At 41.3% G+C, this 20,594-nt stretch overlaps 1 protein-coding gene across 1 annotated transcript in view; it reads left to right on the top strand.

The window, feature by feature from the left end:
• Nucleotides 1–604: 604 nt before the first annotated feature.
• The window catches only part of LOC124788589 (farnesol dehydrogenase-like), a 196,157-nt gene continuing 176,167 nt past the window's right edge, over nucleotides 605–20,594 (top strand). Inside the window, exons 1-2 of the mRNA XM_047255893.1 lie at nucleotides 605–619; nucleotides 14,375–14,497. Coding sequence (XP_047111849.1) covers nucleotides 605–619; nucleotides 14,375–14,497 — 138 coding nt within the window. The remainder of the gene's footprint in view (nucleotides 620–14,374; nucleotides 14,498–20,594) is intronic.

The following is a 20,594-nucleotide window of genomic DNA, read 5'->3' as shown; positions in this document are numbered from 1 at the left end:
GGTAGAAGAGAAGTTTGTGGCACAACTTGACTAGAAGAAGGGATCGGTTGGTAGGACATGTTTTGAGGCATCAAGGGATCACAAATTTAGCATTGGAGAGCAGCGTGGAGAGTAAAAATCGTAGAGGGAGACCAAGAGATGAATACACTAAGCAGATTCAGAAGGATGTAGGTTGCAGTAGGTACTGGGAGATGAAGGAGCTTGCACAGGATAGATTAGCATGGAGAGCTGCATCAAACCAGTCTCAGGACTGAAGACCACAACAACAACAACGATTCAGAACCTGACATATCCACTACTGTATTTGCATGATAAATGTTTGGCAATACTGCCTCCTAAAAAAATCACCTTACAGAACAATACCTTGGATCCGATGCTAATCAGTTCTCTGGACAAGGTGGTAGCGTCACTGAAATGGTGTTATAGCATGGAGCAAATGTTTATGCAAATACAGCAGTATCTCGTAAGATACAAAAAAAAATCAAACTGAATGGCGTCTCAACTTCAAGAACCACTTTGTTTCTGGTTCTAGTTTGTGCAGCCTACATCTCTCTACAGTGGGAAACCTTTTAAACCCCTGAGCTCCTTCTGCACCACTTACCAAATGGGTCACCTGACAGTATGTGTTGAGGGTTGGAAAGCATTCAGCTCACGAGCCATGGCATGGCATGTGTGCCATATCAGTAGTAGCTAGATAGTGTAGGTTTTACCACAGTTCTAGCTTACCATCTAACTTGTACCTCGCGAGTACCTGACTAGAGCTTACCTAGCATGTACACTTTCTAGCGACTATAATCCAATTTTCAGTCTAACTACATAAATTAAAACTTTTGCCGACTCACCTCAGAAGATGTTGCCTGCAGTAGGCAACAAAACGTCAAGAAAGAGAAGCAGTTTTACATATGGACCATGGAAATTCAGCCCGGAAGTTATAATTAATGAGGATGCCAGCCGTGAAAGCTTAGATGTTATGACTAACTACATAATTTAGTTAAAAATTGTATTTTATGCTAAACTAATTAGAAAATTAATAAAAATAAATATTTTTCATATCACATTCACCAATTTTCAACATAATTATTTTTTTTCATACAAAATAAATTATTTTTTATAAAAGGTGACTGCAAGAAAATAAATAAAATGAATTATGGTGAATGTAAAAAAGTAAGTAAATAAATAAATCCGTTATCAAAAAGTCCAAAATTTTCACAGAGCGAATTCGATATAATGAAATTAATTAAAAAATTCATTTTCAAATAGTGCAAAACATTCACTATCGAAAACCTTCCACTTTGTTATTCCTCCAGACAGCGCTTCTTGCCTCCGACCTTCTTTACATTAGCACATCATGGAGGCCTCTCTCTGAGGTAACAGAGTGCTCCTTTATTTCAGGCTGAAACACACCATCCACTCTTTAGGATAGGTCTTGATACCAACTGTGGGATGGTGACAAGTCATACAGAAGCGAGAATAAAAAACATTTTGTCAAATGGCTAGCTCTCCTCCACACCACTGATGCTTTGAGGACTTCGTGAGGCAATGTCCAATATTCTTCAGTCTAAATACTTGGTTAAAAGGTCTGACTTTGTTACAATTGCTATAGTAGCCTTAGCAATTTTTTCATAAAAAGTTGTACAAAGTTACATAGTCGTTTTCTGGATGATATGATATTCTTTCTACGACTCATATTAAGCTCATAGATAGAAAAGTTCATTATGAAGTTATATTAAGTTATGTCAGTGACTTAGTTGAGTCGTGTAACTCATTCAAAATCGAGTACTGCATCGTATGCTTTGAGAAAATTTTGTGGAGGATTAATATTCCACATCTCCATGGGAAAATTTCATTTCTTGAAATTTTCAGGTATATAAAATGTAGCTTAACCTATTCAAATAATGAACAGTCAAGTAACTGATTATTTTTAGGATTTGTCTGAAATGTAACATATATGAAATATAGCATATCACATTCTGCAGAGTTATAGTAATTTGTGACATAAAGTTAGAAATTTTTCTTACCACTCAATCCTGCAACTTCTACAGTTTATAAAAAGAATTTTGCATTTTTAATAATATTTTCTTGTTGTTCTATCTCATATGTTGGTTCATATTTATGTTTAAAACACTGGGGATTTTAACTGCTCCATCTGAATTCATTTACCAGTCAGTTGTACACATCGAAAATAACATTGGTAATTACCGCACAAACAGCTCTGTCCATGACCACGGAACAAGAGTTAGACTCAACTTACATTTGCCAAGAAAAAATAAACATAAAACTGAAAACAGCATTTTCTAGCAAGGAATAAAACTGTGCAATAAATTACCAAAAGCTTTTAAAGAAATTGCAAAAATACACTTTTTTAAAAAGGCATCTAAGAAGTACCTCTTGTGCAATATATTTTATACATTGGTGGATTACTTAGATAAAAAAAGTAGGGTTTGGTAAAAAAGATTTTGAATCAAGTAAGATTAATAATGATTATAAAACATCCAACATTCCATATAGCACCATCACACTACGTTTTTTTCCTTCTTTTTTCCTGTTCTAGAGAATCTTACCCTCATGCTATGCATAGCAGAATACTAACACCTCTTCTTCTTTCTGAGCTCAACATCACACTCATTTAGGAGGGATGCTGACTCAGTTTTTCAAGGCAGAAAATGGGAAGTTGTGGTACAGAAAATGGCCTACAGATCACCAGTGTGTGTGTGTGTGTGTGTGTGTGTGTGTGTGTGTGTGTGTGTGTTAGTGTGTGTGTGTGTGTGTGTGTGTTCGTGTGTGAAGTGAGTGAAGTACAATAAAACAATGTGTGCATAGTGTGTGCAGTGACTGATAGTGAGATATGAGCGAACAGTGTGACATTACATTATTTAATAAGTTATTTGTAAAATGAGTATTGTATACCAGGAGTATATCTAATGATTGTCTGTAATGAGAAGTTTGTAAGGATAAGTGTGTACGAATTAGCTTATTTTAAATTGGTCTAAACTTGTAAATACTTTGACATGTCCTGTATCCTTGTAAAGAGAGATCTACTGATGAATAAAGTTGCTACTACTACTACTACTACTACTACTAACAAATGGTACACGAATTTCCATCGATTCTATTATAATTTCTCTTTCCTTAGTAAGTGCATCGTCAATTTCACGTCTGGCATTGTTATAATCATGCTATCTAAGAATTGCATCTTCAGAACTAGACTACCTAGTAAAAATTACTGATAAATCTCCTTACCACATAATTTCTTTATAAACAGTAAAAAATGGACCAGGTATTCCAAGTGTATAAAGTACCTCATTTTTCTTACTCCTTACTTTTACATCATTAAGAATATGTCCTTCCAAGCTTATTTTATCAGTAACAGATTAAGTCAAATATAATGTAGCTGTTGATGAAATAAAATGATGTCCGATTCTAGAAAAAATATTGCTTCCTTTCTTTACAGTCACATAATCAAACAGTTTTGTCACATAATAATCTAACAATTTTTATTGAATTTTCATGATAAGTTGTAAAATCTGATGCTGATCCATCTGGACTAGGTATAACAATTCTAAAGTTTGAGTACAATTGTGCATGATTCATATGAAGCCATCTATTACCAATATTTATTTAAATCTCTGTATCGTTTCTGGGCTCGTTTCAATTATTTTCTCATTCACAGAAAATGAGTGGAACCGATAACTCACGATTTTTTCGTGATTTATTAAGGATAAAATTTACTAAGACCCTTTTAGAACAACCATTAAGTCAATCACTCTCATTTCATCAGTTTCAGTAATTTCTAAATCTTGGAAAGTATCAAACGTAGGAATAGCTCCAGGATATTGTGCTTCATAAACAACTCGCTTTCGAAATACATTATTTGGTTTAAATGAAGCAATAATATCAGTTTCTCTCTGAAAATGATCTGTATGTTTAAGAAATGTTGCATTAATCATATTAAAATTTATATTAAGTAATTGAAATGAAATAATTTTAAGAATATCTTTAGTATCAGTGATTATGTTATTCTGCAACCTGGTCACAAAATGCTAATGTACTAACAATACCATGTTTTATGTCCATGTATAATTCCACATCACTTTCGATAACAGTTCTATTTTAAATTTCATTTGTATTAATATGGTTATTTGGATTTTTGAAATGAATGAGTTGGATTAATTTCTTAAACTGTTCTGACCAATGGGAATTTCGATAGTTTCCACAATGCAACAAAATCTACTATTTTTCAATATAATATTTGGACTTAAAAAAATTGAATAAAAGCCAATTAATATAATGTTTACCAGCATTTCTTATTGGAACAGATATCTTTTTCTACGAATAGATGACTTACCACTTAACTGAAATAATCTACTGTGACAGATGAAGGAATCTTGACTGCATTACATTTGTATTAATAAAAATTTATTTAAATGAATGACAGATTTGGAACAAAAAATAAGAATTCGAGAAAAGGAATCAAAACAGTAGGCGCTGTAAACTTTCACAAAGTTCTATTTGATGTGCAATTGTAGGATCAAGTGGTTCCAAAAAAACAACATTATTGATTGACAAATATATTCTAGCTCAAAGTTAGTTGAACTGGAATTAAATTAATCAGTTTTATGTTTATTCAAAAAGTTTTGATAAACCAAAATATAAAGAATTTATAAAAAGATGTGAAAAAATTGAAGATTAGCACAATGGAAAATCACAACTTTTTTGAAAATAACTATGAAATTTTTCCATTATATCAATGTGTAGATGATTCTGTAGTTGTATTTGATGAATTAATCCCTGAAAATTGTGATATAGTTAAAGAATATTTTACTAGAGGTCGACAATAAGTAATAGACATAGACCATCTTAATTTTTTCTATATTTTCAGGGAAGATGACACAAATTTAAGTGACACTCAAATTTATCATGAGTTTGTTGAAAGTGATTTAAAATTTGACAATTTTTAAAGAAATGTGCAGTAAATATTGAAATGATCATTTTGTATATTTTATGATAGATATCACTAGAAAAGCGAATGAAAGTAAGTTCAGAAATAAAATACAGAATTCCATATCAACATTAATGTTAAATGTGAACATAAATGTTTAAAAATATTTAATAATTTTTTCATCTCTGATAAATGTTTCCAAAACACAACCTAGAATTTTTTAAAAAAGCTCATCGATCTGGAAAGAAAGCTGAAGAAATGAAAGAACAGTTTTAGCTTTGGAGAAAAAACAAAAAAATACAAAATCTATCACTGCTATTGAAGAAGTTAAACAAGGAATCGAAGGTTTAGGTGACAATGTTCTGATAGCTACTGAAGAAAATAGAGCAGTTGGAAAACAAATGATCCCATATCATCATAATATAGGAGTTTTTGGAGATATATTAAAAATTAAATCTTATGAAAGTCCACAACATAAATGTACATTAAGTGAAGCAGAAATAGAGGATGAATTGCAAAAGTAGAAAGAAGAGAATAAAATAAAACACAAGACAGATACTGTAAAAAAAAACAAATTAATAGTAGCACCAAGAAGTTAATGTTGGTGAAACAATGTTACAGTATATTAACCATAGTAAAGATGAAGTTTTTGGACTGAGTCCCATTGGTATATTTAAATATGTTGGTAATTACCAGTTGACATCAATGAAGATAAATTAGGTATTGGCGAAAATACATATGAAGGTACAGATGAATTAAGGAATATTTTAACTGAAAAAAAACATTATTATGGATAATATGGATGAAAAATTTGATGGTGTTAATTTATCTAATTATGCATATGTATTATATCAATCAGAAGCATTATATTCTGAGAGTAGCCCAAATAAAATAAAATCTAGTAGATATAATAAATAAAGATATTTCATAAAAAGAATTGTTGATGAGTATTTCCCAAACTGAGGAAGATCAACTATTGATTCTTCAGATTATTCAGAAATAAGTTCACTTGAGAAAATACGTGAAGGTTTAATAAAGAAGTTTACAGAAAACCCATCAGATATGTTTGAATGAATGATGTTTGAGATTTAATGGATAAATTATCAGTAATTCGTGGAGAAGACTTAGCTGGAAATAAAAATTATCATAATGATGAAGTTGAAATAACACAGATGTTAACATACAAATGTAAGGCTTTTTATTAATAGTCCAAAAGGACTTTCACATTTGATTAAATTTTTTGAATAATTTTCCTCACTCATTAGGAAAAGTGAAAAACATGAAAGAAGCTCAGTAAATGGGCTTTAAATAATTTACCTATTGTGGATATGCATCTTCCAGTAAATTTTTACAGTGGACCATTTACTAAGCGTGAAGAATGTCTAGCACATGGGGATCCTGGAATTATTCCATTAGATGAAACTTGTAAAAAACGTGATATTGCCTATAGAGATAATAAAGATTTAGAAAAAAGACTCAAATCAGATAAAGAACTTCAATTAGATGTGAAAGAAACAATATAAGCAAGTGATGCTTCGTTAGGACAAAAAATAGCTGCAACTGCCATTAGAGGGAAAACGAAAATTAGTTTTATGAATATATGTGGATGACAATGGATGTGGATTGAAAAATTGTTAATACTAATAATTTTTCATGTGTATAAATGAATAACTTTTACATTGATTATACTTTGCTATGTATTGGCAAAACTAAACAAAAATCAATTAAAATTAAATTAAATAATGATACTTACCTTGTATTGAACTATTTAAACTGCTGCACTATAATTCAATGGGATTCGTGGCTGCACTATTTTCAGGCCAGTCATGCACTTTCATGTGGCTTTCTCTGAAAAATTTCAGTGAACTTTTGGTTTATGTCATGGAGTTCCAACTTGCATAAATATAAATACATTTTCGTGAAATGATTCTAGCGCTTTAGGAGTTAACTGGATCTTAATACTTTAATTTATCGTTCATCTCTCAAAATTGCTTCTATAATAGATATCTGCCTATAACCATACCAAGAAAACACACTCCAGACCATGACTCTATTCTTATGCTTTGCTGTCAGAAAACTAACACTGAATGCATATCTTACAATCCAACACAAAACCCGAAATGAATAAAAATGTTAGAATTACTAACAGGCCACGCATGGATGTCTACACCGTTCTGCCTTTAACGTCAACTATAAATCAGTCATTCGTCCCATCCTCACCTACGCCAAAGTTGCCACAACTTCCATCTCCCGTAAATCCTACAAGTCTCTTGAAATTTTTGAAATACCACACTTCGCCTTTCCTAATACACCCTCCTACTTTTTCCAGCTCTCACCGTGTACCAACTCACCCACTAACCACACCTTCTCCTCACCATAGAGCGCCTTTGGATACAGTATATTAATCGAAAAACCCACTCCCAGCATACGAATTTCGCTTTCTCTAATCACCAGTCCAGATACCTTGCTGCGCCATAGCATCCACATTCCAACTTCTAAGCATCTTCATGCGTTATAGATCCTCTCCCGCTGGAATTCTAACCAACTCCCACTCCGCAGCGCTGAAATACGCCCCGAAAGATACCCCTCTTTCCAATCCTTGTCGCTATGCTCCATCTCACACCTTCCTTCCATTTTCCATCCTCCCACTTCTTCCACGTTGCTGGTTATCAGGCTTCCTGCGGTCCCACAGGTCCCATAGTCAGTGCACCTTCCTCACAATAATTGTAAGCTTTCTATAAAAATTTTCCGTATGCGAGAGAAAACAGTATACATACTGAATTCAAAAATTTTCTTCACTTGGAACATGTACTTCAGGTGTCGCATTCAACTGCTGAGCAAAACTGACTGTTTCTCAGACCTGGGATGCGCACGAGTCGCGAAATAAAACTTTAAACTTCATAAAATGAAAAATTTGAAATAAATAAAATGAATCTACTTACGAGCCAAAAGAAAGTAATTGTGTGCTCAGTGAAAACTATAAGTAAAGCTCAGTACCAAAGTACGTTATGAACGTTGCTTGGTATGAAGTGCAGTGTTGGAATATTGACAGACTACTCCACTCGGAAAAAATACCTGTTTGAAATTACCAATGCTTTTCGCTGAAAATCAGTCTGCTTCTTAGTACAACACCAGAAAATCCCAACTACCCACTGTATGCTCAAGAATACAAGGTGCGATTTGCCCAGAAATAAAAGTGACTTACATCCTACACATCATGCTGTTTTTGCGTCTGGAGTACTGACGTTTTCGAAAGCAAATGCAAGTCAGCAGATGCAGCAACTAAAAGTAAATAATCTGCTCTAAATTTTTTTGCTTGCCAGAAACAATCTGTAATCGCGTGTGATTTTAGGTGCAATGTACACACGACAGAATATTAAAACATTACTATGAATCATGGAGGTGGGTTTTACTTTAAAGAAAATCTTTTGTAAGAAATCAGACTCTGAATATTGATGAAAGGACTGCACAGCCTAAGAAGACTTTAAGAATTACAAATTTCTCTCATTACAAAGAAACTACGAACATACCTTAAAAACTCCTCCAAAAATCTTCCCCATCAAGACAGGGTCTTGCCGCGAGAGCGTGCAAAAATGCAACAAGACGTAGAGAATGCTTCGCTGAACAATTTGAGGTAGGGGACTTGGGGTCGGAGAAGCCAGCTTAAGGAGATATGGAAGTAAACTTGTCTACCGCTTTCTTTGTCTAGCATTACTGTGTTCCAGCTTATGTACAACTAACATGCGCACTGGATTACACTTACTCTACATTTTATTTACATGTACTTTCTTTATTTCCTGCAAAGAAATAAGGAGGTCCAGCCTGATCACTAAGAAGTATTTCAAGGGCGCTGGATTAGAATGGGAGATCCTATTCCACGGCCTGTGACGTCACCTGCTCTGACTCCACTTGATTATTTCCTATAGAGACATCTAATGTTACTTGTGTATGAAGCGCCGATGGATACGGAGATGGAATTAGTTGCCAGAAGTGTAGCTGCCTGTGATGTGATTCGAACCACACCAGGTACATTTTTCAGGGTACGCCAGAATCTTGTTGGCCGATGTCATGCTGAAGCGTAGCGCCTTATACCGCTCCTGTCTAGAGACTGTGTATCGGGAGAATGGCTCATGCGTGCACAGTGACAGACGTTCTGAAGCGGGTACACAGTTGAGTACGTAGTTCTTATTTTCATCTGCTAGAGGACAGGAGTGCACAGAGACTTTCAAGAAACACGTCTAGACAATGTTTTTCTGAATTATGTTTATATCTTCAAGGCTTTTTGTTTATTTTTGTTTGTACAGTTTTGTATATGCTTCTAGCAGTGTGAATGATGCATGAATGTGATCTAAAGTAAATATGTATATCATTGGTCTACTGAGAAAGACAGTGTGAATGCAGACGACGGGAAATTTTGTAAAACAATACGTTAAGTAAGTTTATGGTAAAAGGAAATCTAATTCGAGGGCAAATCAAAATAGTCGATAAAGTAAAGTATAAACAAAATATCAGAATGCTAAATACTTATTTCGGTAAAAAGTACGGTTCTAAAGTGTGTTATTTGTTGATTGGTTAGTGAAACACCCCCGTTTAATTCCTTTACTGGATTTTGTGTAATTTATCGAAGCCACCAAACAGTTAATTATTATGATTATATGACCGTGTGCTTAATGGATGAAAGGCTATCGGTTTTTCTGCTGTGGTTTCTGACGTATTTCAACCGAGAGTGGCTGTTCTGAGACTGAATGGTGGAATGACTGAAAGTTTGTCTATTATTAATGACCATAAAGGTTGCCATCTACAAACTGATATATAGTTCCTACAAACACACAAATTCTGAAGCAGTTGCTACCTTCGCCTTACAGTTTTAAGTACGTTTATATCTCTTATTGGTTGCTGATTTTAGGTATTTCGTCACACGCAATGATGATGGTTAACATCCACAACAATCCTCACTGCAATCCATGGTTGTTGCTGGCCGACGCGAAACACGTAATTCGTCACTTGTCACTTTCTGTTTCATATCACTCACGAATCGGTATTAGTGAGGGTCAACCCCACGACGATCAGGGGGACGTGCTCACTTGTCACACTCCGGTAAATTTTACCGTTTACCACTCACTTGATCACCATTCTTGCCCGTCTCTCCAACACTACTTCTCACTCGACACTCCAGCACTACTCTGCACTCGACACTCGTCTCACTGCCTCCTGCAGCGCTTGACAATCGACTCCTGTCTACTATCGACCTGGGCGTCGGATACTAGCATCTACGTTCGTGGGATCACGGATCCCTTACATTACTCATGAAAAGCGCGGACTAACGCGGGAGAATAATGTTTTCCTATTGGCCTTAAAGAGAACTGATCAATCAGAATGGAGTATTCTTCCCGCGTCTTTGCTCTTGGAGATACAGAAGGCCTACAGCTGTCTAGTGAGACGGCGCACAGCCTTTCAGTGGTACGATCGTGTGCAATATGAGCTGCGAAGGAAGTTGTAATTTGCCACTTTTAGTTGTACTACATGTTTCAAAAGTGTTTTAAGGTGAAGGCATATTTATCCCTGTGTGTTCATTTTAGAAATTATGGATTTATAAGTAACTTCGTCTATGAGGAAAGACAATAATTCTGCGTGACATACTGCGCAGATTGGTGACTAAAAACTTGAGTGCATAGACACTGATAAACTTAACAGTATGGCGAGCATTTTCATTTAAGAACAACCAAAGCTTTGTTGCTGTTCAGATTTCAGGAAATACGTTACCATAAACTTGCTAACGTGAATGAAAGGGTTTGAGCGTGACTGTGTTAGGATTGGCACGGGATCGGCAATGAACTTGTAATTCTCGACATCAGACTACACCGATATTTTTCCAGTATTAAGACATTTACCCGATTCTTAGAATAGTTACGTTTTATGCAGCCTGGTGGGAGTTGCAGTACGATAGGTTTCTGCTCTGCTTTCCTACCGGCGATATCTGCTGCAACGAGTTCACAGGTAGGTGCAGGTAAGAGGACGAAAGGAACAGCGCCGCCGCAATGCTTGGATTGAAGTTCATGGCCGCCAGCTTCAGCACATTTTATAAGATATAGTAGAAATGGTACGATCATTGTGTCAATGAGAGTATTTGCAGTTAACTGTAACTAAAGTAAAAAAAAAAAAAAAAGGGGACGATTTCCTTTCAGGCATCATCCATCATGAGCATTTATCTCTCTCGATCGATGACAGCGAGAGACTTCTTCATTGGCAAGAAGAAATGAAGGACCTATCAACGTGAAGACCACACCACGGAAATTTGTTAGGGTGCGTCAGAATCTTCTTCTCTGATGTCACGCTTGCATTGAGGTTGAGGGCCGTCAGTTTCAGCATGTTCGGTAAAATACAGTACAAATGCAACGTTCATTGTGTGAATGATGGTATTTGTAAAAAAGCAGACATAATGTGATTTTATTCCTATTATCTGCTTAAGCTGGGTTCTCCGATCCCAGGATCCCAACCTCAAATTGTTCAGTGAAGCATCCTCTATGCCCCGTCAAATTTTTGCACGCTGTTAAAGAAACACCCTGTATAAAGAACAACAAAGTATTATAAATGAGGATTCATATCCATAATAAAGCTTCCAATTAGTTTCTCTCAGATTCGCCAATAACAGATCTCTTTCTGTGAAAAACTCAACTGTTCGTTACTATGCCCCAAACAAAATGTCCTAGCGCTGCACAACTAAACTGTCTATCAACTCAATCACCGATAAAACAAAACAAAGAGGCAATGATCTTATTCACTACTCATGCAGTGCGCTCATTCGGCTTTGCCCCAGTACAGTAAAGGCAAATTCATTACAATAGCAGGTAACATACTCATGCACACCAGCATCACCAATACACCATAACAAAATACATATTATTTTATTTTAAATGTAGACTACTGGCCGTTGAAATTGCTACACCGACAAGAAATGCAGATGATTAACGGGTATTCATTGGACAACTATATTATACTAGAACTGACATGTGATTACATTTTCACGCAATTTGGGTGCGTATATCCTGAGAAATCGGTACCCAGACAACCACCTCTGGCCGTAATAACGGCCTTGATACGCCTGGGCATTGAGTCAAACAGAGCTTGGATGGCGTGTACAGGTACAGCTGCCTATGCAGCTTCAACACGATACCACAGTTCATCAAGAGTAGTGACTGGCTTATTGTGACGAGCCAGTTGCTCGGCCACCATTGACCAGACGTTTTCAGTTGGTGAGAGATCTGGAGAATGTGCTGGCCAGGGCAGCAGTCGAACATTTTCTGTATCCAAAAAGGCCCGTACAGGACCTGCAACATGCGGTCGTGCATTATCCTGCTGAAATATAGGTTGCGCGGGGATCGAATATGAAATGTAACGTCCACTGTTCAATGTACCGTCAACGCGAACAAGAGGTGACCGAGACGTGTACCCAATGGCCCCCCCATACCATGACGCCGGGTGAGACGCCAATATGACGATGACGAATACACGCTTCCAATTTGCGTCCACCGCGACGTCGCCAAACACGGATGCGACCATCATGATGCTGTGATGCCATTCGTGCAAATGGCTCTGAGCACTATGGGACTCAACTGCTGAGGTCATTAGTCCCCTAGAACTTAGAACTAATTAAACCTAACTAACCTAAAGACATCACAAACATCCATGCCCGATGCAGGATTCGAACCTGCGACCGTAGCGGTCTTGCGGTTCCAGACTGCAGCGCCTTTAACTGCACGGCCACTTCGGCCGGCCCATTCGTGCACCCAGGTTCCTCGTTGAGTACACCATCGCATGGCTCCTGTCTGTGATGCAGCGTCAAGTGTAACCGCAGCCGTGGTCTCCGAGCTGATAGTCCATGCTAATGCAAACGTCGTCGAACAGTTCGTGCAGATGGTTGTTGTCTTGCAAACGTGTCATCTGTTGACGCAGGGATCGAGACGTGTCTGCACGATCCGTTACAGCCATGCGGATAACATGCTTGTCATCTCGACTGCTAGTGATACGAGGCCGTTGGTATCCAGAACGGCGTTCCGTATTAACCTCCTGAACCCACAAATTCCATATTCTGCTAATAGTCATTCGATCTCGACCAACGCGAGCTGCAGTCCCTCCGCCACACACCGTCAGATGGCTTGCGGAGTATGGAAGTAGATGTAGAATGTCGCGATATGATAAACCGCAATCGCGATAGGCTACAATCCGACCTTTATCAAAGTCGTAAACGTGATGGTTCCTCCTTACACGAGGCATCACAACAACGTTTCACCAGGCAACGCCGGACAACTGCTGTTTGTGTATGAGAAATCGGTTGGAAACTTTCCTCATGTCAGCACGTTGTAGGTGTCGCCACCGGCGCCAACCTTAAGTGATGCTCTGAGAAGCTAATCATTTGCATATCACAGCATCTTCTTCCTGTCGGTTAAATTTCGCGTCTGTAGCACGTCATCTTCGTGGTGTAGCAATTTTAACAGCCAGTTGTGTAATATGAGATCATTCAGGAGTTTTTAAAATCTTCAGTATAGCCTACCAGAGTTTCTTTTTCTTTTATCTTAATATTGACATACGCTTAACTGAAAAAAAATCTTAAATATCTTTCTCCTTTGTGTTTTTGGAAAATCTTCACTTATTTCCGCGTGTTTTTATTTTAAACCATCTTTTCAATTTGTGTAACCTATTTCTGAGAAGCAGTTTTATCCCCTGCCAGCCCGGCCACTTCGTGTGCGAGTGAAATAATTGTAAAAGTGAACAATATTTTACGACAGCCGGAATTAGTCCCAGAAGACGGAGCAGCCATTGAAAACTGGGTATTTTAACCGAATTTGACGTTGCAATTAAACCGAAAACATTTTATGCAAGGCGAGAGCTACGTCACGACAGACTTGGTAGCCACGTTGCCTTTAGGCTGTCCTTCACCTCTGAACGATCTGGTGAGTCGCCACGAACGGCAGTTGTTGTGGATTCCGCGTTAAACTGTTAGGCTCAAATGGCTCTGAGCACTATGGGACTTAACATCTTCTGTCATCAGTCCCCTAGAACTTAGAACTACTTAAACCTAACTAACCTAACGACATCACACACATCCATGCTCGAGGCGGGATTCGAACCTGCGACAGTAGCAGTCCCGCGGTTCCGGACTGCAGCGCCTAGAATAAACTGTTAGATAACAGTGGTATGTTAGGGACACCCAAGTCGCCGAAGTGGCGTCAAACTGGAAGGCCTGACAGGGCCTTTGCGCCACACGAAATCACGATTATTATTATCATCAAAGCAGTGCGTTCTTGGAGTGCCTTACTGCCAGAGGCTGTGGGGCTGGCCTTGAGGAGCGCCTGATAAACGGCGAGATACGTGTGCCGCCGAATCAGTTGCGTCGCAAGCGGCGGACAATGCAGACGCAGGTAACGACATGGAGAGGACAGGGGACGCGTCGCCATGGTGACGGGCGCCAGCTCAGGAATCGGCGCCGCTATCGTACAGGCCCTGCTGAGAGAAGGGCTCACTGTCGTGGGCGTGGCCAGGAGGATCCACAGAGTTAAGGTGAGTTCTTCATAGCCATACGCCCATGTCACTGACATCGATTTGCAGTAGGACATTGTGTTTCATTGTTATGAAATACCTTGAAGAAAATTACCTATTGACAAGTAACCACCACGGATCAGAAAATGTCGTTCATGTGAATCTACAGTACTGGCCATTAAAATTGCTACACCACGAAGATGACGTGCTACAGGCGCGAAATTTAACCGACAGGAAGAAGATTCTGTGATATGCAAATGATTAGCTTTTCAGAGCATTCACGAAAGGTTGGCGCCGGTGGCGACACCTACAACGTGCTGACATGACGAAAGTTTCCAACCGATTTCTCATACACAAACAGCAGTTGACCGGCGTTGCCTGGTGAAACGTTGTTGTGATGCCTCGTGTAAGGAGGAGAAATGCGTACCATCACGTGTCCGACTTTGATAAAGATGGGATTGTAGCCTATCGTTATTGCGGTTTATCGTATCGCGACATTGCTGCTCGCGTTGGTCAGGATCCAATGACTGTTAGCAGAATATGGAATCGGTGGGGGGTTCAGGAGGGTAAAACGGAACGCCGTGCTGCTCACTATCAGTCGAGATGACAGGCATCTTATCCGCATGGCTGTAACGGATCATGCAGCCACGTCTCGATCCCTGAGTCAACAGATGGGGACGTTTGCAAGACAACAACAATCTGCACGAACAGTTCGGCGACGTTTGCAGCAGCATGCACTATCTGCTCGGAGACGATGGCTGCGGTTACCCTTGACGCTGCATCACAGAAAGGGAAACCTGCGATCGTGTACTCAGCGACGAACCTGGGTGCACGAATGGCAAAATGTCATGTTTCCGGATGAATCCAGGTTCTGTTTACAGCATCATGATGGTCGCATCCGTGTTTGTCGACATCGCGGTGAACGCACATTGGAAGCGTGTATTTGTCATCGCCATACTGGCGTATCACCCGGCGTGATGGTATGGGGTGCCATTGGTTACACGTCTGGGCTACCTCTTGTTCGCATTGACGGCACTTTGAACAGTGGACGTTACATTTCAGATGTGTTACGACCCGTGGTTCTACCCTTCATTCGATCCCTGCGAAACCCTACATTTGAGCAGGATAACGCACGACCGCATGTTGCAGGTCCTGTACGGGCCTTTCTGGATACAGAAAATGTTCGTCTGCTGCCCTGGCCAGCGCATTCTGCAGATGTTTCAGCAATTTAAAACGTCTGGTCAATGGTGGCCGAGCAACTGGCTCGTCACAATACGCCAGTCACTACTCTTGATGAGCTGTGGTACCGTGTTGAAGCTGCATGGGCAGCTGTACCTGACCACGCCATCCAAGCTCTGTTTGACTCAATGCCCAGGCGTATAAAGGCCGTTATAACGGCCAGAGGTTGTTGTTCTGGGCACTGATTTCTCAGGATCTATGCACCCAAATTTCTTGAAATTGTAATCACATGTCAGTTCTAGTAAAATATATTTGGCCAATGAACACCCGTTTATTGTTGTGACTTGGCAAGACAGCCAAGCCACTGTGGGGTAGCCGAAAGGCACGCGTTTAAGCTCACAAAGGATGGCGTGAGGTGTGGAACAGGCAAGGTCTTTGAGACTAGCAAATAAAGTACGAAGCTGCTGGAATACTTAACTTTAATCCATAAGTTGTGAACATAGCTCTTGACGGTACATGCATCACAAGATAAATAGCAAATGATAATGACGCCTTGCTGGGTCGTAGCAAATGACGTAGCCAAAGGCTATGCTAACTATCGTCTCGGCAAATGAGAGCGTAATTTGTCAGTGAACCATCGCTAGCAAAGTCGGCTGTACAACTAGGGGCGAGTGCTAGGAAGTCTCTCTAGACCTGCCGTGTGGCGGCGCTCTGTCTGCAATCACTGACAGTGGCGACACGCGGGTCCGACGTATACTAACGGACCGCGGCCGATTTAAAGGCTACCGCCTAGCAAGTGTGGTGTCTGGCGGTGACACCACATTCCTCCACCGCAAATCGGCGTACGGTTGTGTTAGAAGGCTTCCGCCCGCCGTGGGCAGGACCCCATGTTGACGTATGCGACGAGGTGGGGAGCCTAACAACAGGCGAGGCTGTGCCACCCGCGCCCTGCCATTCCGTTCGAGGGGAGCTAGGAAACGCCTGAAAACCTAGTCCAGGGTGCACGCCAACATGCGGTGTATGCGCCCGTAAAGAGACAGGAAGGGCCGAAGGGTCGACCTCCATCGGGTCGACGCACCCGACGGGCGAAGACGCCATGTGGTCCGGAGCGGGCAAGAGTTCCATGTCGGAGGACAGCTCGTCACGGGAAGCGATCGGCGGCGCGTGACCCAGGGAGGCGCCCGGCGGTTGCAGCGACGCGTCCACTGCGGGCGTCGCCGGCGGGAGAACAGGCGGTGGCGCGGCGCCATGGGGCAAAATGGAAGGCAGCGTCGGTAACACCTGGGGATGAGGCGAGCCAGTAGATGGGTCCCCAGGGCGCTGACCGGACGGCACCGTCACTGAAAGCAGACGGGGAGCGGCAGAACCCGTGCGACGACAGAGGCGCAGCTGATTCAGATGCCAACGCACCTCACCAGAGGCCCCCAAATCCAGATACATAGCGCGGCCGAGGCAGCGAAGAATGCGCCCTGCGAGCCAACGCCGTGAACCTCGATAGTTACGATAGTAGACAACGTCGCCTGGGGCAAAACCAGGTGTCTGCCGCTGCACAGAAACCTGATGCGGCGGATGTAGCAAAGACATCAAGGTTCGATGAGGACGACCGTGGAGCAACTCAGCCGTCGAGCGACCATCTCGGGGCTGAGAGCGATACGAGGTCAAAAAGAGCAATATCGCGTCCTCCCAAGAATGCGACTCTTTCAGATTCAACATCTGTGACTTGAAAGTCCTGACGAAACGGTCTGCGGCACCGTTTGACTGTGGCGAAAACGGCGCGGACGTCAGATGTTGAATACCATTGGCCTTGCAGAATGACTGAAATTCTGCGGACATGAAGTGTGGGCCATTGTCGGAAACAATAGTCTGCGGAAGACCTTCAATGCAAAAGATAGCAGATAACACTTGGATGGTGGCAGAAGACGTCGTGGAAGACATCCGGACAACAAAAGAAAAATTACTGAAGGAATCGACAACAACCAACCATCGAGCATTCCAGAATGGACCAGCAAAATCGATGTGTAAGCGTTGCCAAGGGGAAGTGGCTTTTGGCCATGCAAAGAATTTCCGCAGTGGTGCGGATTGTTGTTCGGCACACGCCATGCAAGAAGAGCGCATTTTCGTAATCGCAGCATCGATTCCGAACCAAATACAGTGCTGGCGAGCAAGTTGTTTCGTTCGTACTATACCCTAATGTCCTTGGTGGAGAAGTCGTAAAACAGAGGACTGTAACGAACGTGGGACCACGACCCTGGACTGATCATTATCAGAACACAACAGCAAAACACCACGTCGAACAAAAAGTCTCTCCTTGAGAGCAAAAAATCGGCGAACCAACGGATCCTCGATCCGTGACTTTGACAAGGGCCATTGCGTAGCAACAAAACTCAGAAAGGTAGCAAGGACAGGGTCAGCAGCTGTGGCTGTAGCTACACGACGAAAATCAATGGGAAACGATTCGACCACGTCATCGGTTTCCGCATCAATGAACATACAAGCGAGTTCAGAAGAATAGAATGCTCTATCCTCAGCAACAGGCAAACGGGACAACGCATCGGCGTTTCCGCGCTTAGCAGTGGACCGATACAAGATATCGTAGCGGTACTGCGAGAGGAAAATAGACCAGCGAATGAATTTCTGAGCTGTACGTGGGGGTACAGGCTTGGTCGGATGAAAAAGCGATGTCAAAGGTTTGTGGTCTGTGATGATGGTAAAGTGACGACCATACAAGAAATCATGAAACTTTGTAACACCAAATACGAGAGCCACAGCTTCTTTCTCGATCTGTGAATAATTTCTTTGTGCAGACGAGAACAATTTGGACGCAAAGGCAATGGGGCGATCGTGCGAACCATCTTTGTGCGCAAGCACAGCACCGATCCCGAAATCCGATGCATCCACCATCAACAAAAGGGGTTTCTGGGGATCGAATGGCGTAAGGAAAGCAACGCCGATTTCAACTGGCGAAAGGCGCGTTCGCATTCCGTCGTCCAGACGAACGGAACACCTTTACGGCGTAAGCGATGAAGCAGAGCTGAAATGGAAGAGGCGTGGCGCACATATTTATGATGGTAATTGATTTTTCCCAGCACACTCTGTAGCTGCTTCAAATTCTGCGGCGAAGGCAATTCTTGTATGGCACGGAGGTGCTCTGGACTGGGATGTATGCCTTGGACATTGAATACATGGCCCACATAGGGTAAGTCACGAGCAAAAAACACACATTTGTCCTTCCGCAAGCGAAGACCATTTTGTCGCAAGACCTGAAATAATGTTCTGAGATTGGCTAAATGTTCTTCTTCTGTCTTTCCGGAGATCACAGTATCGTCCAGATAGTTTGCTGCAGTAGGGACCGACGCACAAACAGTTTGCTGATATTGCTGAAACAATGCAGGGGCGGATGCACACCCGAATGGCAGTCGTTTAAAGCGGTACAAACCAAGATGCGTGTTAACCACCAAAACGCGCTGGGATTCTTCGTCCATCGGTATTTGCAAGTACGCATCTGCTAGGTCCAACTTCGAAAAATATTTACCCGGGCACAGTTTGTCAAAAAGATCTTCAAGGCGGGGTAAAGGAAAAGTTGCAGTCACTAGTCGGGATTCACTGTTGCCTTAAAGTCCACGCAAAGTCTCAATTTTCCGGAAGGTTTTTGCAAAATTACTAAGGGTGATGCCCAGAGAGAAGCCCGCACACATTAAATCACACCTTGTGATTCCAAATCGTGTAATGTTCTTGCGACCTCATCACGCAATGCGTGGGGAACATTGCGCACTCTGAAAAATTTCGGTTGCGCGTTTACTTTCAGTTCCAAATGTGCTTCATAGTTCTTAGCGCAACCAAGGCCCGGTGCAAAAATGTCTGTAAACTCTTCACATAGACGAGAAACACTGTCTGAAGGCACAGTCTGGTTCACTGATAGGACCTGATTGACTATAGACAAGTTAAACAACTGAAATAAATCTAAACCAAAGAAGTTCACTGCAGAAGAAGAATGAAGGACGTACAATGACACAAGTTTTGTTTGTCCTTTGTATGTTGCAAGAAGCCTGCACTGTCCTAACACAGGGATTGCTTGTCCTGAATATGTAGTTAGCTTAACATTTGCGGCACACAACGGAGGTGTGCCCAGCTGTTTGTACGTGTCGTGATTGATCAAGGAAACTGCAGCTTCGGTATCGAGCTGGAATGGTATCACATTGCCATTAATGTCCAAATCTACAAAAAGTTTATTGTCCTGCTGACGACAAGAGCGACTGTCTCATGCAGCGTGAACTGACACTGGTACAGAATCACTTGCGACTTGACGGGATTTCCGGCGATGTCAACGCACACTGTTTGTGGGATGAACACAGTCACTGTTAGAGAGAGTGGTACTGGGCAGAGTGGAATGAACTACATGAATGTCCATGGGCGAAGGTTCAAGAGCCTGAGTATTCTGGGTTCGATTCCGATTCCGGCGTGAAACAAAGGTCCTGGAATGGTTGTGAGCTTCCGATCTGAGCTTTTTCTGGGAAACACTTTGAACATGTCCCTCTTTATTACAGAAAAAGCAAATAGCTTGGCGTGATGGGCAATTCTCACGCGAATGTCTAGTAGCACACCGCGGGCATGATTTTAGCACTGCATTTGCTTGCTGGCGCGGCACACGTAGCGGAGAGATTGGCGGCAGCTGTGCGGACTGGTGCGAGGGCTGTTTACTGTTCCGTGCAGCGCGCCCGGCGGACCGGTTAACGTGACACACGGCTGGTGAAGTTTCAAATGATTCCTGAGCAAAGTGAAGTGTGTCCTGCCGATCCAATATGTCCATCACTTGTTGAAGGGAGTGATTGACTAGTTTCAAATTCTGTTCCCGTATACGAACATCAGCAACATTCTGTGCAATTGCATCACGTACCATAGTATCTGAATAAGGAAGTCCACATTCACACTCAAAAGCACA

Source organism: Schistocerca piceifrons, chromosome 1, assembly GCF_021461385.2.
Source record: "Schistocerca piceifrons isolate TAMUIC-IGC-003096 chromosome 1, iqSchPice1.1, whole genome shotgun sequence".
In the NCBI taxonomy this organism is placed as follows: Eukaryota; Metazoa; Arthropoda; class Insecta; order Orthoptera; family Acrididae; genus Schistocerca; species Schistocerca piceifrons.
Note: the sequence above shows the minus strand (reverse complement) of the source record. Positions and strands in the feature narration are given on the sequence as shown.